The 22,832-nt window shown below is 40.1% G+C and overlaps 1 protein-coding gene across 1 annotated transcript in view; it reads left to right on the forward strand.

The window, feature by feature from the left end:
* The first annotated feature begins 20,569 nt into the window (after positions 1-20,569).
* LOC137323598 (inactive dipeptidyl peptidase 10-like) overlaps positions 20,570-22,832 on the forward strand; it is a 685,713-nt gene continuing 683,450 nt past the window's right edge. Inside the window, exon 1 of the mRNA XM_067987272.1 lies at positions 20,570-21,045. Within this exon, the coding sequence (XP_067843373.1) occupies positions 20,986-21,045 (60 nt within the window). The 5' untranslated portion in view covers positions 20,570-20,985. The remainder of the gene's footprint in view (positions 21,046-22,832) is intronic.

Below are 22,832 nucleotides of genomic sequence, written 5' to 3' on the forward strand. Positions count from 1 at the left end.
GCTCGCACTTTCAGCAATTTGCCACGCAAAAAATATTAACCTAAATGTATAAGGACAAGTCTAACTAATAGCAGACGCCATTAGATGCCCTGCTACAGCAAATTATGGCCCATCATCCAGTGCCTTACAATGGTGCATTTGAATTTCACCAGCAATTTCTCTTTTCTCTGGAACTCTCGGCCAGAGTGTTGTCACCTTGAACTCTGCATACTTCAAATGCAGAAATATTCATCACCTGCTGAAGTAGGGTTGATGGAGTTTGCAATAAGCCACAGGAAATCTTAGGCTTGTCCTTTAGCATCCTGTTACAGTACAGTTTTGCTGTGCTCCTCACCAAATTAGTGCAACATCTATTCTCATTATAGTTGCTTCCCCCCAGCTGTAAACGGTTGTTACACCCCTTTTTAAAGAAAAAAAGTTCATTAAAACTTTAAAACTTTGCCTGTACGCACCTCCGTGTACTACATCCTGGGTATTCCAAAGATTAATAAACAATGTACTCTAAATCTATCATTCTGATTTAACATTTTGTGAAATAACCTTGCTCTGAGTGTTGGGGGTTGCCTGCAATAATGAGAAGAATGCAAAAAGACTATATCTGAATCTTTACTTTTTAAGGAGAGGAAAATAAATTCCTGTCTTTCTAGGAACTTTTTAATCTCAAATGAACAGTTTAACCAGTTCTTAGAGGTTAAACATATCCTAAAAACATTCCATCATATGCCCTCATCTATTAGGCAGCCCTCTTCCCTTTCTATAGTTGTCCCTTCTTCAACACATGCGCATAGACACATACACAATTCCATGGCCAAGAAGGAAGATCTTGATGGCCTATTCACAAGCTCCCATCAATATTGTTTTAAACTAGTCACCAGGGTATGTATAAGAGTAGCACAGTAATGGCACTTCCTCCTAGTATGCAAACATACTGGGCACTTCTTGGCAGCAATGTATCTGAGGTCACGAACGGACTCAGGTGTTTTAAAGGTTAGATGAAAAATAAATCTCCCATTGCAATGTTTAATTCATCCTCAACCTCAGCAGAGCAATAAATGTGATTTCCATTTCACACATCAGTCATCTATCTATGTACTCTGTGAGACTGCCAATTTAGTCAATTTTGCCAATGAATGCCAAATTCTAGGGATACTTCTTCCTATGAACTTGTGCCTTCTAGGAAAATGTTTGAGGCTAATTTCATTTAGTTGTCTCAGAACAGATTTGCATCCTTCCATTCTGGGCTAGATAAAATCCCAGGTCCCTGAGATGTCCTAACTAATTCTTACCCGAACTTACAGAACAGCAGATGAAAATGTTTTTCAAGAAATCTAAACTCAGACTCAAAGTAAAACACCACTTGAGCCTGTTTTTCACCTGTGCTACTTGTCACTTTTCACTTGTGAATTTAACCTGGGGTGTGGGGCGGGCAGGCTGGGGATCCCCATGGACGGCACGACATGAAGCCCAGGCCATTTTAACTCCATTTTAGCTCCTGCGCCTTATTAAACTGTATCTGCACTAACTCCCATCCTAAGCCGGTCAGCAGGATCTGGGGCCCAAGGGAACAATGCTGAGCTTAAGGTTAGTGCTGGGAGGCGGGTCTCCAAAGGGCTGCCAGTGGTGGGAGGGAGAGCGAAGGCCACAGCTAGGGAGGCCCATGGATTCCTTGCTAGGCCTGAACGAGCACTCCTGCTCCTCCTAGTCCAAAAGGAATCCTCACAAATGTTAAAAAAATCTTTGGCCTCATCTGGTTGCTCTGCTGCCAGAAAGTAACCTCAAAATGTGAAACTTAACCCTTCTGAATAGAAAAAAAAATAGGATTCCTATACTGTACTTCATTTACATTTGTTTACAGTTTTTAAATTTAGTTTAAAGTACATTTTTAATAGATGTATAAAGTTCTTGGGATGTAGGCGACTCTGGCAAAGCCGCATTTATTGCCCATTTCTAGTTGCCCTGGGAAGGCAGTGGTGGGCCATTGCAGTCCTTGTGATAATCTTGTTTCCATGATGGCGTTGGTATGGAATTCCAGGATTCTGACCCAACAATAATGAAGGACTGATTATGTATATCCAAGTCAGGATGGTGTGTGACTTGGATACATATAATCCAAGTGACTTTGCTGCTCTTGTTTTCCCTAGTGATAGTGGTTATGGGTCTGGGAGGTGCTATTGAAGTAAGCTTGGTGAGTTGCTGCAGTGCATCCTGCAGCCATAGTGCAATGGTAGAAGGGATGGAAATTGAGTTCAGTGGCAGGGTTGCTAATCAAATGGACTGCTCTGTCTTGAAAGCGGTCAGGTTTTGTGTGTGTTGAAACAGCTGCACCCATCCAGGTGAGTAGTGAGTATTCCATCATACCCCTGACTTGAGCCTTCTTGATGTTGAAGTGACATTGAGGGGTCAAAAGGTGAGCCACTCATCACAGTACCCAGCCTCTGCCCAGTTCTTGAAGACATAGTGTTGACATCGGTGGTCCAGTTAAGCTTCTGGTCAATAGTGACCCCTATGATGGTGCCGCCATTGAAGATTGAAGACATGCATTTTGATATGGTCATGATTAACTTGAAATTACAAAAGTATTGGAGTCAAAAAGGTAAAATATATTTTTTTTAAAGTCTGTTTAGTTAGTCATCTACACAAATCATCTGTAGATGAAAGTGAGGATAATGAGATAGTGTATTCAACCTAACCAAAGTACCAGTAGAGCAAATGCAGTTGGAGGTGGAGCCAACCCAGTCCTTGTAACCAATAGTTACAATTACCTAGGTCCATGTTTGCTAAAATATTTCCATCTGCTGTTGCCTGGTACTAGTAAGTATATCCAACAGCAATATATCTACCATTATATCACCCTTATCAGGAGCTCCAGCTGTTTCCATTCCTCTCTGCTTTGTGGCAATTTTTTTGGGGAAAAATCTTCTGAATTTTTTACACCTACAAAAACCATTTTCATTTGCTGAGTTTGATGGATAATAAAATTAATTTAAGCAATTGTTGCTGGAGGGCACCATGGCAGCAGGAGAACAATATCTGGCCACATTGTCAGGTTTCATAATAATGTGTAAATGTTTCTCTTCCTGAAAACTGTACTATCATAGGCTACTAACAGTGAGCCTAATGCCATCTGATCACACACATGATTGAAATGGGCCATTCTGTTTGTGCCCTCACTTCATTTCAAAAATTATTTTTGTAAGTACAATTTAGTCACTAGTTGAGGAAATCATGAAATAGGTCTTACTGATTTATTTTTATTCTAGTTTGAAACTACTGGTTGTTATGAACAAATTTTGCACACCCAATTAGTCTATGTAATCAATTCTAGATTAATGCAAAATGGACAACCATCAGCTGCCTTTTCATCATCTTTATTAAAATAATGTCTCGCTAAAAAGTCAGTGGTAGTAATTGAAGGTGAAAATCACACATTCTATGGTTATTCCGGGCATTTCTATTATCTTATTTTCAGTTGGCTCAAATTAGAACATTTTATACATTCACTCCATATTAGTACACCAAGAATCACATCCATAAAAGTTATTTTCAGTAAGTATTGTCGACCAGTTAATGTGATCAAAACTGACCTTCCAAAAAGTGATCCGTGCATTAAATAGATTAAACTGAAAATAAATATTCCTTCTCAGTTCATTCCATTTCAGAAAACCATATTTTAATATGTAGGATGGAATACAGTAATTGAAGCTTTGGCTTATCTCTGATTTGCAAGGAAAAATACTTATGTAGTAAGAAAAAAAAATGACTCAAGCTTTGACCTGTGGTTTAAAGGTTTTTCACTATGCATGAAAAAATTGCCACCTTAAAGAGGTAATAGCAAAATATCATAAGTTCTTGCATCTTGCAGCAGTTAGATGAGAATATTTGATCTTTGACAAACTCATTCCCTTTCACTAAATGCCCTTTAATTTTATTTTTATTGTTCAAAATCAGAATTTTTTCCTAAACGCTGCAGATTACTTTCATAAAAATTAGTATTGGTAACTTCAATCCTTTTATTGCACAGACTTGTATATATTGGTATATTATAATGCATGTAACATTTATATAAACTGATGTTCTTTTGCTGTAAGAGAAGTCTCATGTTAATTTTTTTTAAAAACAATATTTTATGACATTTCTTTAGGCATAATATCCCTGTTAGTTTTACTTTGTGACACTGAAAAGATACACTTCACAATAGCTTTGAAATGGATATGTTGGTTGTTTGGAGCAGAATGGTCAAAGATGTACACATGTAAAATTCTGGTTAGGGTGAACTTTTGTGAACAGCTGAAACATGGCTGATAGGATATGAGACAGACATTAAACAAACCTCACAGGGCCAATTAATTAGCTAGACTTTTCAAGTTTAGCTGCAGCTTGAATACAAATTTGCAAGTCATATTCATACTCAGCCGATTAATGGACTACTGATTTCTGCTTGCTTCTTGCAGTATTTTGCCTCTTTGTCTTGTTTTTGAACTGTTAAAAGGAGGATTATCTGTTTAAACTTGTCATTAGCAAAAGATACAAAGCATTACTCAAAAGCTTCTTGGTTTAATACAAATATATAACAAAAATATTTCCTTTTGGTTGTTACTGAAGACACTTATTGCTCTTAACGAAGTAAAATGAACTTCTATTCACATAGCACCTTATGACATCTCAGGACGTGTTAGCCAGGATAGCAAGAGAAGTCTCTGCCCTGGGGGATTCCAGAGGTAATGGCATGGGAGCGGGAAGAGAAGCCATTTCAGGAGATTCTCTGGCTGCAACTGGATAGATAAGAATGGAACCAGGCAAAGGCAGTCTGACTCAACTGGACAATGGAGCAGAGGCGTTGGAAGACATTGGTGTGGTCAACCACGTCAAAGACTGGAGACAGGTTGTGAAGGATGAGGAGGGATAGTGCACCATGGCCGCAGTCACATAGAATGTTATTTGTGACTTTAATAAGGTCTGTTTCAGTGCTTTGACAGGGGCAGAAACCTGATCGGAGAGGTTCAAACCTGGAGTTGCGGGAAAGATGGGAACGGATTTGGGAGGCAGCATTATTTTCACAATAAATAGAAATTGGAATGGAAGTCTCTAGGTAGCACTCAAGATCCATACTATCATTTGCAAGTCATAAAACATTTTTTTGGAAAAAAAAGGAGGGAGAACTGAAAAATACTAGTGACTGTACAGATATCTCTTTTTGTCACATTTAGGATTGTGTTGAAATTCAGATGAATATGCTTTTGCTTTAATCTAACTGATGATTGTGATAATGATTCACAATTCTTAGGTGTCTATCAAATGTCTGGCTAGCAGTTAATTACATGCCTCCCAGATCTAGAAAACTAAGATATGTAGGAAAATCTGCCTTGGTCTGACTCAGCCACACATTTTACTCTGAGGGACATAACAGCATGTGTGATGAACCTTAAGGTAATTTAGAACGTGAGTAATCAGGCTTTGCATTAATGATTATGTAGATCAAGCAGAGGTACTTAAAAAGTACTCACTACATCTCTTCTTAGAGCCATAACCTTTCTTACAATCTTTCTTTGGAGTCTACTGGGATAAGTTGCTCTGAATTTTGTCTAGTGTGGTAATGTGAATTTATTTGGGTCTCTTATCAGAGACCAGTCAATTATTAATAGCAAATTATCTCACAGTGCACAAAATATAAACTATTATAGAATAGCTGCTTTCATTAATAAGTGTAGGGAATTTAGGGTTTTTCCAAGAGATTCGTGGACCTGGACGATAGTTCAGATAAAGAAAGCCACCTGATGCGGTAATTTCATGAATCAAAATGATTCTTTATTTAGTGATTTAAAAACAGCACATAGCGGGCATATAGCAACTCAATCGATACAGGATTACTCTACCCGATAATACAAGTAGGGGTTTGCAACATTCCTTATTTAATGATTTAAAAGAGCACATGAAGCAAAGCGAGCAAGTAATGGATACAATCTTAAGTCAGCATTGATTTCTGGAAGGGAGGTGCTTCCTCATAAATTGACAAGTTCTTTGAGCATATGACAAGGTTTGTTGAGAACTGAAATTTTGTAGATGCGATGTATTTAGATTGCAGCAAGGCTTTTGATATGTTTCACAAGTGGTTCATTCAAAAGTTAGGAAGGCATAGAATAGAAGGTAAGCACCTGAGGTTAACTGAAAATTGGTTAAACTAGAGAAAGCAAAGGGTGATTGTGAACAAAGCTGCGTTGACATGGCAAGAGATTACTAGCAGGGCGTCACACAGGGATCTCACAGTTTTGTTTCCTTCCCCTGCTCCAAATCATTTACATACAATTATGTGAAAATTACAGCACAGAAACAGGCCATTCGGCCCAACTGGTGATTATGCTCACAAGCCTCCTCCCACTCTATTTACTCTATCTCACCCTATCACCATATCCTTCTATTCCTTTCTCCCTCATGCACTTATCTAGCTTCCCCAAAAATGCATCTATGCTATTTGCCCAACCACCCCATGTGGTGGCGAGTTTCAAATTCTCACCACTCTCTGAATGAAGAAGTTTCTCCTGAATTCCTTATTGGATTTATTAGTGACTATTTATATTTTGTAGACAAAGTCAACGTGGATTTATGAAAGAGAAACGGTGTTTGACAAACCTACTGGAGTTTTTTGAGGCTGTAACTGGTAGAATAGATAAGGGAGAACCAGTGGATGTGGTTTATTTGGATTTTCAGAAGGCCTTTGATAAATTACCACATAAGAGGTTAGTGTGCAAAATTAAAGCACATGGGATTGGGGGTAATATACTGGCATGGATTGAAAATTGGTCAACAGACAGGAAACAGAGAGTAGGAATAAATGGGTCTTTTTCGGGATGGCAGGCGGTGACTAGTGGGGTACTGCAGGGATCAGTGCTTGGGCCCCAGCAATTCACAATATATATCAATGATTTGGATGAGGGAACTAAATGTAATATTTCCAAGTTTGCTGACGACATAAAACTAGGTGGAATTGTGAGTTGTGAGGAGGATGCAAAGAGGCTTCAAGGTGAGTGAGTGGGAAAATACATGGCATATGCAGTATAACATGGATAAATGTGAAGTTGTCCATTTCGGAAGGAAAAACAGAAAGGCAGAGTACTATTTAAAGGGTGATAGATTGGGAAATGTTGATGTACAAAGGGACCTGGGTGTCCCTGTACACCAATCACTGAAAACAAACATGCAGGTGCAGCAAGCAATTTGGAAGGCAGATGGTATGTTGGCCTTCATTGCAAGAGGATTTGAGTACAGGGGCAAAGACGTCTTACTGCAGTTATACAGGGCCTTGGTGAAACCACACTTGGAGTATTGTGTGCAGTTTTGGTCTCCTTACCAAAGAGAGGACATACTTGCCATAGAGGGAGTGCAGCAAAGGTTCACCAGATTGATTCCTGGGATGGTAGGACTGTTATATGAGGAGAGATTGGGTCGACTCGGCCTGTATTCACTCGAGTTTAGAAGAATGAGAGGGGATCTCATTGAAACATATAAAATTCTGACAGGGCTAGACAGACTGGATGTAGTGAGGATGTCTCCCCTGGCTGGGGGCTCCAGAACGAGGGGTCACAGTCTCAGGATATGGGGTAGGACATTTAGGACTGAGATGAGGAGAAATTTCTTCACTCAAGAGGGTGGTGAACCTGTGGAATTCAATACCACAGAGGCTGTGGAGGCCAAGTCACTGAATATAATTAAGAAGGAAATAGGTAGATTTCTAGATATTAAGGCATCAAGGGGTATGGGGAGAGAGCAAGAATATGGTATTGAGATAGAGGATCAGCCATGATCGTATTGAATGGCGGAGCAGGCTTGAAGGGCCGAATGGCCTACTCCTGCTCCTATTTTCTACATTTCTATGTTTCTATTTATGGCATTAGTTTTGGATTCGTCCACAAGTGGAAACATCCTCTCTACCTCTACCCTATCGAATCCCTTCATAATTTTAAAGACCTCTATCAGGTCACCTCTCAGTCTGTTTACAGTTTCCTATGTTACTAATACATTGGTTTTGCAACAAGCTCTGCAGCACTAAATGAACAGGCTTGCAGTTGATCATGATCAATTTAGATCAATTATGTCTTTTTATATTTCTTTATTGTCCTGCTGTAATCTTCTTAATAGAATAGATCTGTATGTGACAATTATGGAAATTTGGATAAACAAAGGTAGTGATAAATGAATGCTTGTCATTAGGGTAGAACATAGGTTAATAAATTGAAAGAAGGTTGATCCAAACAAGATTATTCTGAACTGTATAAATTTGGCTGAATTCATATTAGGGATTGTATACATCTAAATATTTAGTGGATTAGTGGCAGTATGTATTTAAATATCTGCCAAACTAGTGTGGGAGAATAAGAAAAGCTTGGACGGGGTCACCAGCGTTCAGGTGTTGGTGCATATCTGAACCTATGGTGTTCATCACCTTGTACGTTCGAGTTTCGGTATTCAAGCCTTGGATTCCAATTCAGAGGATCTTAACTTTGAACTCTTCGAATTTGAAGACCAAATTTACCTAAATGTTGTCTCTATCTAAAAGTATGTAGTGGCAATCTTCACGAAAATACTAATTTATGTAAGTTTGTCCCGGAATTAAAGATGAGTTGTTTCATGCTACTTGTGCCATATTGTAAGGGATATATCAAGCTACTGAGGACTACCATCAACATTTATATATCAAATTCACTAAAAGCACTGTGCCGTTAATGGTGGCCGTTCTATTTTCTTGATTTTCTTAATTTATTTCTTTAACTCATAGGAGTTTAGAGCAAAACTGATATTTTTTTTTATATTTGTTCATGGGATGTGGGCGTCGCTGGCAAGGCCAGCATTTATTGCCCATCCCTAATTGCCCTTAAGAAGGTGGTGGTGAGTCGCCTTCTTGAACCACTGCAGTCCATGTGGTGAAGGTTCTCCCACAGTGCTGTTAGGTAGGGAGTTCCAGGATTTTGACCCAGCGACGATGAAGGAACGGCAATATATTTCCAAGCCAGGATGGTGTGTGACTTGGAGGGGAACATGCAGGTGGTGTTGTTCCCATGTGCCTGTTGCCCTTGTCCTTCTAGATGGTAGAAGTCACGGGTTTGGGAGGTGCTGTCGAAGAAGCCTTGGCGAGTTACTGCAGTGCATTCTGTGGATGGTACACACTGCAGCCACAGTGTGTCGGTGGTGAAGGGAGTGAATGTTTAGGGTGGTGGATGGGGTGCCAATCAAGCGGGCTGCTTTGTCCTGGATGGTGTCGAGCTTCTTGAGTGTTGTTGGAGCTGCACTCATCCAGGCATGTGGAGAGTATTCCATCACACTCCTGACCTGTGCCTTGTAGATGGTGGAAAGGCTTTGGGGAGTCAGGAGGTGAGTCACTCGTTGCAGAATACCCAGCCTCTGACCTGCTCTTATAGCCACAGTATTTATGTGGCTGGTCCAGTTAAGTTTCTGGTCAATGGTGACCCCCAGGATGTTGATGGTGGGGGATTCAGCAATGGTAATGCCGTTGAATGTCAAGGGGAGGTGGTTAGACTCTCTCTTGTTGGAGATGGTCATTGCCTGGCACTTATCTGGCGCGAATGTTACTTGCCACTTATCAGCCCAATCCTAGATGTTGTCCAGGTCTTGCTGCATGTGGGCACGGACGGCTTCATTATTTGAGGGGTTGTGAATGGAACTGAACACTGTGCAATCATCAGCGAACATCCCCATTTTTAACCTTATGATGGAGGGAAGGTCATTGATGAAGCAACTGAAGATTGTTGGGCCTAGGATACTGCCCTGAGGAACTCCTGCAGCAATGTCCTGGGACTGAGATGATTGGCCTCCAACAACCACTAACATCTTCCTTTGTGCTAGGTATGACTTCAGCCATTGGAGAGTTTTACCGCTGATTCCCATTGACTTCAATTTTACTAGGGCTCCTTGATGCTACTCTCGGTCAAATGCTGCCTTGATGTCAAGGGCAGTCACTCTCACCTCACCTCTGGAATTCAGCTCTTTCGTCCATGTTTGGATCAAGGCTGTAATGAGGTCAGGAGCTGCGTGGTCCTGTTGGAACCCAAACTGAGCATCAGTGAGCAGGTTATTGATGAGTAAGTGCCGCTTGATAGCACTGTTGACGACACCTTCCATCATTTTGCTGATGATTGAGAGTAGACTGATGGGGCGGTAATTGGCTGGATTGGATTTGTCCTGCTTTTTGTGGACAGGACATACCTGGACAATTGTCCACATTATCGGGTAGATGCCAGTGATGTAGCTGTACTGAAACAGTTTGGCTAAAGGCGCAGCTAGTTCTGGAGCACAAGTCTTCAGCACTACAGCCGGGATGTTATCAGGGCCCATTGCCTTTGCTGTATCCAGTGCACTCAGCCGTTTCTTGATATCACGTGGAGTGAATCGAATTGGCTGAAGACTGGCTTCTGTGATGGTGGGAATAGCGGGAGGAGGCCGAGATGAATCATCCACTCGGCACTCCCGGCTGAAGATGGTTGCAAATGCTTCAGCCTTGTCTTTTGCACTCACGTGCTGGACTCTGCCATCATTGAGGTTGGGGATGTTTACAGATCCTCCTCCTCCCGTTAGTTGTTTAATTGTCCATTACCATTCACGATTGGATGTGGCAGGACTGCAGAGCTTTGATCTGATCCGTTGGTTGTGGAATCACTTTGCTCTGTCTATAGCATGTTGTTTCCGCTGTTTAGCATGCATGTAGTCCTGAGTTGTAGCTTCACCAGGTTGGCACCTCATTTTTAGGTACACCTGGTATGCTCTTCTACACTCCTCATTGAACCAGGGTTGATCCCCTGGCTTGTTGGTAATGGTAGAGTGAGGAATATGCTGAGCCATGAGGTTACAGATAGTGCTGGAATACAATTCTGCTGCTGATGGCTCACAGCACCTCATGGATGCCCAGTTTTGAGCTGCTAGATCTGTTCTGAATCTGTCCCATTTAGCACGGTGATAGTCCCACACAACACGTTGGAGGGCAGTACATGGTAATCAGCAGGAGGTTTCCTTGCCCATGTTTGACCTGATGCCATGAGATCCAGAGTCAATGTTGGGGACTCCCAAGGCCACTCCCTCCTGACTGTATATCACTGTACCGCCACCTCTGGTCGGTCTGTCCTGCCGGTGGGACAGGACACACCCAGGGATGGTGATGGAAGAGTCTGGGATGTTGGCTGAAAGGTGTGATTCTGTGAGTATGGCTATGTCAGGCTGTTGCTTGACTAGTCTGTGGGACAGCTCTCCCAATTTTGGCACAATTCCCCAAATGTTAGTGAGGAGGACTTTGCAGGGTCGACTGGTCTTGGTTTGCCTTTGTCATGTCCGGTGCCGGGTGGTCCGTCCGGTTTTTTTCTTATTGTGACTTTCTGTCGCGAGATTTTACAACTGAGTGGCTTGCTGGGCCATTTCAGAGGGCGATTCAGAATCAACCACATTGCTGTGGGTCTGGAGTCACATATAGGCCAGACCGGGTAAGGATGGCCGGTTTCCTTCCCTAAAGGACATTAGTGAACCAGATGGGTTTTTGCAACAATCCGGTAGTTTTTTTTTATTCGTTCATGGGATGTGGGCGTCGCTGGCTCATCCTAATTGCCCTTGAGAAGGTGGTGGTGAGCCGCCTTCTTGAACCGCTGCAGTCCGTGTGGTGAAGGTTCTCCCACATGGCTACCATTACTAATACTAGTTTTTTATTCCAGATTTTATTTAATTAATTGAATTTAAATTCCACAGCAGCCGTGGCAGGATTTGAACTCATGACTCTAGATTATTAATCCAGGCCTCTGGATTATTAGTCCAGTAACATAACCACTATGCTACGGTACCCTATGGAAGGTTTTAGAATTTTTCTGTGTTTAATTAATACAGAAATAAAAGAAGACAGCAGTAAGCATTCACTTTGAGAGAATTATATTTGCAATCATGTGGGCATAATTGTTGTCTGATAAAATATCTGATTTCAGACATCTCACATGTTGTGCTTGGGCTGGTTAAACTGACAGGCACTATGTTATTACAATGTTGGTATCAAATTACCAGTTTATTATTAAAAGATTAAAAAAGAATGGTTTCATAATGTATTCAATTTGTAACCACCATTCATGGGGGTTCATTTTATAACCACTTTCTGTTGCTGGTATCACCAATGCAAAGAGTAATCTTTAGCACAATTCTGAAAAAAAAATCTATTTGCAAAGTGAACAACCAGCAAACAAATATTTCTGGTACAATTTCATATATTGACATTATCATGGGTAAGCTGTCAGGAAAGAATAACTAAAATTAATACTGATGGTTGCCTTTCTTTCAATATTTTGACTAATATCCACTTTGGATCTGAAAAAGATAAATCGGAGAATTTTCTTAATGGTGAGAGACCACGAGCTGTGGAGGAGCAAAGGGATTTAGGTGTCCATGTACACAAATCACCAAAAGATAGTGCACAGGTACAAAAAGTAATCAAAAAGGCTAAAGGAATGTTGGTCTTTATCTCAAGAGGGTTGGAATACAAAAATGAGTGGTGATGCTTCAGATGTATAGACCCTTGGTCAGACCCCATCTGGAATACTGCATTCAGTTTTGGGCACTAAACCTTAGGAAAACTATATTGGCCTTTGAAAGGATACAGCACAGATTCAATAGAATTATCCTCGGTTCCATAAATTTGTTCTGTATTCCCTTTTAGTTTAGAAGGTTGAGAGGTGATATCATCGAGGCCTTTAAAATGATAAAGGGATTTGATAGGATAGATAGAGAGAAATCTTTTCCTCTGGCAGGAGTATCCAGAAAAGAGAGCATAATCTTGAAATTAGAGCAAAGCCATTTAGGAGGGGTATCAGAGAACACTTTCTCACAGAAAGGGCAGTGGACATCTGGATCTCTCTTCCCCAAAAGACTGTGCGTGCTGTGTCATTTGAAATTTCCAGGACTAAGATCAATAGATTTTTGTTAGGTAAGGATATCAAGGAATATGGATTAAAGTGGCTAGTGGAGTTGAGGTACAGATCAGCCATGATGTACTTGGAGGAAAAGCCTCAAAGGGCTGACTGCACTATCTTCTGACATTCCTATGTGTCAATGATGGATTGTGCAACAAAAATCTGCAATGAGCTGTAGCTTTTCTAAGGTAGGTTTTGAATGGAAAAGTATTTAATGATTCAAAATCTAAATTTAGGGATGCTGTTCCTAAATTGAAATGTTAATTAATGGCTTTTGTAATGATGGAATGCAGAGAGTTTGATGGCTTGCACAAAAACGAATTTTATCTATTTTGCCAGGGCTTGATTTAGAACTTAATTTATTAGGTTTGTTTTATTTTTTTGCCGTAATTCTATCAAGGTGGATTTAGAATTATTGAATCAGAGGGTTGCACAGTACAGAAAGTGGCTATTAAGCTCATCATGCTTAGCTGGCTCTCTGAAGGAGTTGTGCACTGTCCTATTCCCCTGCTTTTTCCCATATCCTTTTAAATTTTTCTTTTTGAAGTATTTATCCGCTCCCCTTTTAAAAGCTATATTATGGATTCTATTTCCATTACTGTTTCCGATAGGACGTTCAATGTATCAATCACCATTTATGTAAAAACTTTCCCCAACTTCTTCCAAGCTTCTTTTGTGATGCTCTTAATCTGATGTCTTATAGTTACTGACTCACTGGCCAAAACCCTTCATAATTTTAAACACCTCTATCAGTGATCTCCTGTTAATTTTCTTTGTTCTAGTGAAAAGATCTCCAGTTTCTCCTCATAATTAAAATCTCTCATCCCTTGAATCATCTTAGTGAATCTCTTGTTTTCTCTGCATGGCTTTCACTTTTTTTCTAAATTAAGGTGCCTAAAATGGGACACAATATTCTAACTACATCCGAATGAATGTATATATTCTGTGCTCCTACGTATAAAATTTAGTATCCCATATTTTTTTTACAGCTTTATTAAGTTGTCTTCCTGCTTTTTAAAAAATTGTGTATCTGAACCCCTAAGTCTCTGTGTTCTTCTACTCTTTTTAAAGTTTTACCATTTATTTTTGTCCCGAGCAAAATTCTCATCATCTCCCATTTCAGTGATTTCGTCTGGTATGGCTCATCTTTGCCCCCTATGTCTAAGGGGTACACACTCAAGGGTGTCTATTGCACAACTAGCTTAGCCAACCATTGCAAGATCTGGCTGGACCACATCAAACTCTTCTCTGCCAAAACCGCCCATACTCTAGGATTGTCTTGGAGATCAAAGATTCTCCACTACCAATCACCTCCTTAAACTCCTTCCCCTGCCCCTTCCAACCTCAACTGAGGAGCTTATAGATTTCTGACACCATTGACTCAGCAACCCCATGCCCACCAAGCCAAACCTTCCTCCAGCTTCTCCCCTGCCATAGCCCATGATGCTCACCTCCTACTCCTCTGATCACTTTCCTTCATGGCCCTATGCTAGTTGACATTGTAAATATTTCCCTTTCCTTAGGTACAGTTGCCCATTCCTTTCAAAATCACCATTATCACCATTTCCTCAAAAATAACTGACCTTCAGCCCCATCATGCAACCTAGATTGCTGAGGGACATCAGTGAGGAAATAGCAGAGGCTCTGGCCATAATTTTTAAACATCCTAGGATATGGAAGTTGTGCCAGGGCCTGAAAGGTTCCCATGGAATACCATTGATCAATTTTCTTTTGTGTTATTAGACCTAATTTGTCATGCACCTCTTTGTAAGGTCTAATTTTACTTGTACTTTCTCTACTCATTCAAAGAACTCCAGTTTTTGCAGCACTGCTTTACTTCCTTTGTGAATGTATCGGGGGATATAGTGGATAACCCCCGAAAATGGGTGCTGGGATCACGGTGTGCGATTAATCCACGCCTGTTGGTTGCGATGCAGACAGCACATAACATTTGTGCCGCCTGATGATTTAAATGATTGCTGCGTGCAGCCAGCGGTACCTGCACTGTTGATTGGCTGCACCCTGGCGAGGTCGCACACTAGTTTTGTTGCCGAGCAGTCAGATGATGACTTTGATGGGCCAGGCTACAGAAGAAGGCTGATGGGCGTACACAACCAAATGCTTGGTGCACTGGAAAGCCTGCCAGAAAGCCTATGCACACTGTCAAGAAGCATGGAGGAGTCCAGCTGTAACTTGGCACAATGCTTTGCGCAGAGCTTGCAGCCCATCCTTTCCAACATGGAATGGGTGGTCACCTCCATCAGCACACCTGTGGAACCCACCATGTTACAGCTTCTGATGACTAATGTCACAGCTTCCGTTGCACCACAAATATCTGCCACCCAAGGTCTGACTGCTGCATTTTGAGCTCCGACTGCTGCCTTGGAAGCTCAGACTGCTGCCTTACAAGCTCAGACTGCTGCTATCGTGACTCTGGGTACCACTGTTGAAAGGGGCTTCCAGGGCATCACAGCAGTCTAGCAATCCCTTCTCCAGCAGATCACCAGGATTGCTGAGGCACTGCCCCGGGAGAGTGGCAGTGACACCATGGAAGACAAACCTGCTGTCCTCTCTCAGAATAACAGCATTCCTGCTCCCACTCCTGCCACTCCGCCAATGCCCCTGCTGTTGCCTGTCAACCAGCCAGGCCAGACTGCTGCAGCCCAGGCCAAGATGGTGCGGTCTAAAGCCGGGCCCTCTTGGCCCAGAGCTGCTCGAGGTCATCCTCCAAGACCGTCTGCAGTCTCCTCCATTGAAGGTCAGCAGCCTTCCACCACCCATGCTCCAACCACTAGAGGTACACCTCATAGGAGCACTAGGAAAGGTAAAGGCACACGAACAACAGGCACTAAGGGAATGCACAAGGGTGAATAGTCTAATTTTGTTTGCATAACTTCATGTGTTAACTTATAAATGTGGATTTGAATTTGCATTTGGTCTTGGTTTTTATTTCTGCGATGAGCTGAGGGAGGAACCAATGTGTAATTTTAAGTTTGTCCACTGTCTTAACTACCAATTCATATGGTTTAATTAGGGGCCAGAAATATAAGATAGTTACTAATAAATCCAATAGGAAATTGAGAAGAAATGCCTTTACCCACTTGTTAGAATGTGGAGCTCGCTACCACAGGGAGTAGTTGAGGGGACAAGCATTGATACATTTAAGGGGAAGCTAGATAAACACAGGAGAGAGAAAGAAATAGAAGGAAATGCTGATAGGGTTAGATGAAGTAGTGAAGGAGGAGGTTTGTGTGAAGCATAAACACTGGGATGGACCTGTTGGGCCGAATGGCCTGTTTTTGTGCTGTACATTCTATGTAATTCCCTTTGTTTCATTGGAATTTGCTTTTTTCAGTCAAGTACATTTATCCTTCCTTTTCACTTTTTATATCAAATCTCATTATTTTATCATTGCTGTTTCCTAGATATTCTCCTACCTTTATATTATTGCCCACTTTATTTCCTAGAACTAGATCCAGCATTACCTCCTTCCTCATTGGATTAAAAAGATACTGATCTAGAAAGTAGTCTACAATTCGGTGGTCTACAATATACTCAAATAGAGTAACAGTTCCAAACTTAACCCTTAACTCTAGCCAAATCAATTCAGCCTCAGATGTATCCCTACATTTTCTAATGTTCTTGTGCTATAATGGAATCTTTGATTAATACTGCCAAAGTTTTAGGCCTAGTGAGGAATATACAGGGTCACCAAAAAGATGTTTATAGTCCAAGGACAATGATAATATAGTTACTGTCTTGATGACTAATCACATCTTGCTCTTGTAATAAACTACAAAAATGATTAATTGAGAAATGGGAGACTCCGTTGCAGTTGCCTGTCTCCCAATTACATTCTAGTTGAGTCTATAGATTATGGATGTGGAGGGGACTGACTGACTCTTTTGTCAATTGTAAAGGTGTTAAGAACATAAGAACATAAGAAATTGGAGCAGGAGTAGGCCAATCGGCCCCTCGAGCCTGCTCCGCCATTCAATAAGATCATGGCTGATCTGATCCCAACCACAAATCTAAAGAACACAAGAAGTCGGAGCAGGACCCGGCCACATAGCCCCTGGGCCCTCTCCGCCACCCACAGGGCATTGACCGATCCGAACTCAGCTTCATGTCCAATTTCCTGCCCGCTCCCCATAACCCCTAATTCCCTTTACTTCTAGGAAACTGTCTATTTCTGTTTTAAATTTATCTAATGATGTAGCTTCCACAGCTTCCTGGGGCAGCAAATTCCACAGACCTACCACCCTCTGAGTGAAGAAGTTTCTCCTCATCTCAGTTTTGAAAGAGCAGCCCCTTATTCTAAGATTATGCCCCCTAGTTCTAGTTTCACCCATCTTTGGGAACATCCTTACTGCATCCACCCGATCAAGACCCTTCACAATCTTATATGTTTCAATAAGATCGCCTCTCATTCTTCTGAACTCCAATGAGTAGAGTCCCAATCTACTCAACCTCTCCTCATATGTCCGCCCCCTCATTCTTGCTAGAGTACCTAAAATACAACCACTTTCTGGCCATTGGCTCATTACCTATGGTTTACCCAGTAATACTTAGCGATAGAGAATTATTCCTATACCATCTCTTTTGGTTCTCCATCTCTGACTCCACCTCCCCACCTCTCTCCTCTCCCAAATATCACATCCTGCTGTGGTTCTCTTCCCTCCTCAATTTCACACACCATTTTCTGGCCAACAAATAGTATCAGTAAAATATTTCTAGACCTCTACCAGTACTGTTCTATAACTGATTACCTGGAAGTGTGCCGAAGTAGCTGTAGTTAACTTCTCGTGTACATTTTCCTGCATTTCTCTGTGGAAATGCCTCAATTCATTGCCGATCCAAAATGGAGATCAGAAAATTGTGAGCTGAACCCAATATCCTATTGTTGTTTGACACAGTGAGTCGCTGGAATGGCATGCTGTGCCACCAGGCCTCCTGACACTGCAGGTAAAAATGGAATTTTAGTGAAATTTAGCAGCTGTTTTGTGCTTCATGAATGTCTGAAGGATCCTTTTGTGTGTGGTAGGAGGATGTTTTAAATTTGCTTGAGGTTATTTACTGTATCCTGAAACTCAAGGTGTACTCTTAAAATACCCAGAGCTGTCTTATGTTGACTTATACCTTCTAAATTCATTTCATTTGAAACTCATAACCTCAACATTGATTTAGAGGCTGAGTGGAGACCTCCTTTCCATCCATCTAGGCTGCTGTTGAACCTAGGTTCCAGAAATGAAAGAACAATCTTGCTTACATGCTGTGCCACTACTGTGCTTAAATGGATTAAACCCAGACAAGGTTATATACTGAATGAGGTCAAATGAAGTTAGGCTACCTGTGATGAAAATCTAACACTTACTGAATTCTTTCACTACCAATCTCTCTAATCTGTTTCCGAATGGATGAACATGACTAAAAGAGTTTTTTAGTAGTATATTTTTATTGTGTCTGACGAGCCCAGTATGACCCTACACCTGTGTTAATACATTAAATACAGCAATCACAATCTTTCAACAAAATGATCCTCAAAATTTTCCAATGATAGGCATGTTGAAAGTATAGCCCCAATTCTATCATTGTTGTCTAATTGCAAAGTCAGTTAGTATTTGAAATTATTTAAAATTAAACTTAAAAACATTATTTAGTCAGTTCCTTCATTGAACTGTTCCTTTTCTGTCCTTTTTATTATGTTTCTTCCCTTTAACCAGAGCATTCAATAAATTAATGTTTCAACTTCTTGTTGTATATCTTGTTTTATCTTTCCAAATAATTTTTGATTGTCACTGTATGCTGATACTTCATGTATAATGAATAATCATTAATAGAAGTGCTTCAATCATACACACTATCCTAGACCAAGGGCAAAAGGATATTGTATGTTGTGAGGAACTAACAGCTATTTACCCTCTATAAACAATACAAACTTTAATACTTTATTTCCAAACATAAATAATGATTATTTGTAGTATGTATGGATCAAAACTTTTAATGTAGCACAGCTGCTCATCACATGGTGGTCTCAGTAATATCAGATTGCCTAAAATGCACCACAGGAAAAAATAACAATGGCACTCCCAGTGGTTAAACAATGTAATGTGAAAAGTTGGATTTGCACACTGTCCTTTCATCTCTGGGATCCCAGTTCAAATCCAGGCCAGGCTGAAAGTCTTTTCACGATGCTGCTAGTAAGGGTTCTATATGAAATGAGTCTGGGGAATCTCAGACACTTTTACTGGGCATCGGCCTGAAGTGCAAAACTGACAATAATTTGGTACTAAATTGGCAATGCCACTCAGCCCAGAAGGATTGCCGATGTGGAGAGTCAAAATATTCACACTGGTGCAGTAAAGAAAAGCAAGCTTTTTTGAGATTAGAGGTAAGAGACAAAAAAAAAGCCTTGTTCAGGATTGGTTTGTGTTATACCTTAGCTGGGAGTATGTAAACTGGAGAACAACATTTGGGGGAAAAAATCCCATTTCCAAAGACTGACATTCCTCACTTTAAATTTACCTCCTCCCCCCACCAACATAATCACTGGAATTGTTCATAATCAAAAATAGTGAATTGAACAGCACAACTGGGAGGATTTTTTTGAGTTAACTAACACAAGGTCCCATATTTTAAATAGGGAAGAATTCCCTTTTAAGTGATTAGATAATAATGATACTGCAGCACAAGGAGAAAATAACGTCCCTTCTGCCTCATCAATTATTCAGAAATGAGAAACTGACACTGTAGTAATAAACTGATACTCCATTAAGCTCATTTGAATTAATTATTTTACAAAAACATGAATGGAATATTCTGTGCATTTTATTTGCATTTTATACAGCTGATTTTTATAGACCGGTTTTGAAAACTATTAATATTTATGCAGACATGAACATTACATTTAGGTATCTGTTGAAATCCACACATTTTCACAATCTTAAATACAGTAATTTGATTTTGAATTAAGGGAAGATTTGTGGTTATTATGTTTAAAAAAACATAAATTTCTAAAATATTGCCTTTTCATTTGCACACATATTGATAAAGCATTGTGAATATATCAACGCTCAACATTAATTATATTATAAAGTCATTCATTTCTACACAGGTTTTTAAAAATACAAAAACCTGGTCTGAATTGTCTTTAGTCACAGCATATTGACTGCCCTCTAAGGCTGCACTAACAACTCTCATGTATTTCCATGGAGATAAGTTAATTGATATTTGAATGCAGCAAGCTATCTTTATACACATACTACTTTAAGGTTTCATTATTTCTCACAAGCAGGCATAATTAAAGCATACACATTGCAGCATGGTGGGTCACTCTATTTATTATGGCTGCTAATTTGCATGAGGCAGCACTTGCATCCTGACTGACAGGCAAGGTTGCTAGGAAGGACCTGACTAATCACTAAGTGGCCTGCTTATTGCTGCTGTTTGATCATCGCTGCTCACTGGATAATCCCCCCCCCTTTTTCATCTGAAATGGTTTCTTCCAGCTGAGGGAGGGAAACTGAATTTGACATTTGATTTTCCTCCAGATGTGCTAATCAGTGGCAGTGAGCACTGCAGAAGAGAAGAGCAGAGAGCAGCGAGAGCTTACCTGTCAGACTCTGTCATCCACTGATGTGACAGTAAGGTTTTAAATGCTTGCAGTTGAGCTTTGAGGTTTGCTCCTGGCCTTGCCTTTTTGTTCCCAAGTTCCTTGAGAATGTGAATTACAGCACACAGGTGTGTTGGCACCTTGTCACCCGGACTGCCTACTGACTACTGCCTAGTGCCTAGTGCCTTGACAGTTTAATTTTTATCCGCCTCTTCACATTTGCTTCTTCGTTATAGTATTTGCCCTGATTAAGGGGACTTGCAGCAGGTTGACAGGCCAGGCAGTGGGAACTTCAGGGGCTGCTCCTGTTTTGCTGTTATCTTCAGCTGCAGTTTTCAGGCTTTCAAGAAAGAGACCTGTCATGCATCAGCTGCCAAGTTAGGAGCCTAATACTGAACTGCGAGTGAGTAAGTGTGCCCAAAATCTACAATGACAGCCATGAAGGAGCAGCCTAACATGGGGAGGGGAAGCCAGCAGCAACAAGACCAGGTATTGGTCTCTTAAGAGATGCTATTTTATATTTTTCCACTTTCAGTTGTAACAGAATAATTTTAAATGTGATTATCTATATAAGCTGATATTTTACAGTGAGGTTTTTTAGATTTACGTCACAGCAGAATTCTACATCTTTTCTGGCAGCATTGAAATGTGATTTTCCTTGAAAATGTGAGCAAACTAAAACAGCTAATTTGTTAACAGTCTTATTGTTTTCATGTTCTATCTTTATTTGCAGTTCAAAATAAACATGTTTACTGCAGAAGTTTCTTAACAGTTTTTATTCAAATTGAAGCAGAGTATACAAGTCACTTGCTTAACTCTATGCTTCAGCTTTATTTTCTTTGTATCCTTTTTGAATTGCTCTGGGAGATGAAATTGGTTATTTATGATTAATTTCAGCAACTATCAGCTGAGGCATAAGCTGCAGTAGACAGAGCTTTAGTGTAAGAACGTTCTTTTATTTGCTTGTTTGTCTGTCAAGGTTACATTGGGGTATACCACACATTTTTTAAAAAGCTGTTTATATGAATAGGATGGAATGATTTCCTGAATTAGTATCTGGTATTGTTACAACAATTAGTGGTTGTAAATATACATTGTCAACTCTCTGGTTATTGTGTAATTAGTGAAACCGGAAGGAGGACAGCATCTCACTGCTGTAGAGATGCTCTGTATTCAGTGTATGTTATGCTGTAATTCACTTCTTGTCATTCAGTTTATCATGGGATTTACCACAATCTAGAAGTGGATTGGTTGAGATTACAGAATGCTTTACCAAGGCTACATGATTTCTAAGGGTTGAGGATGTGGAAAACTAACTTCTTGCCATACAAATCTTTCAGATGCCAAGAGGAGACTCTTATGGACTGAATTTAAATAAGATTGCAGTTTCACAGTAATTTAAATGTTCATAAATATACAGTAATTGGTTGAAAATGCTATATTTAAGAATTGTTCTAGATTCTAATTTTACTCCGAGTTCAATGTATTAATCATAAATCTGAATTAGGTTACGGTTGAATTATGTAAAAATATGAAGTACTCCAAAGTGAGAATAAATATCTAGAGATAAAGAGAATCTGTTCACCTCCAGTTTTGGCTGTATAGATACCAGAACAACATTAAGTTCTAGTTTTCATGAAGTGATCTCAGAATGTTGCCTCTGTCTGTTAAATACAGTAATTTTACTTTTATTTGTTTTGCTGAAATCCTCATTGGATTGCATCCCATTTATTCACAGGGTGCCACATAGTTGTAATATATTATTGTTCAAACAAGAAGTTAATAAAGCAGTGCTAGCAGAAATATAAGTTAATACTGTCCGGGTGCATTTTGTTGAAATCTAAATACAGAGTTATGCTGATAAAAGGGTTAATACACTGATGGAAGCACATTCTGTTTCTACTGCTACTCAAGAGTAGAAGCCACAGAATAAAATTTTGCAGCATGCTCATTAATAAGGAAGAAAAATCCAACACGCAGATCATAGAGAATAATAAATAGATTTTCATTGTGTTCTTTTGATCACTTGCTTTTTACTGGTAATGACAAATTTCAACAAACATTTCAGTTTTGCTACCTATTTTCAGATGACTTGTGATTGTATTCAGCATGAACACAAGAGTAACATTATAGCATTGTTTTATCATAAGCTGCATATTAACAGTTTTTATTTGAGTGATTCAGCATTCTTCATTTAATCATTTGTTTTAGTGGAAAGTACCATTTTAATTTCTGACTGTCCAATTAACTCTATGAAGCCTGTTAGTAGATTATGT

Source organism: Heptranchias perlo, chromosome 7 (assembly GCF_035084215.1).
Source record: "Heptranchias perlo isolate sHepPer1 chromosome 7, sHepPer1.hap1, whole genome shotgun sequence".
Taxonomy (NCBI): Eukaryota; Metazoa; Chordata; class Chondrichthyes; order Hexanchiformes; family Hexanchidae; genus Heptranchias; species Heptranchias perlo.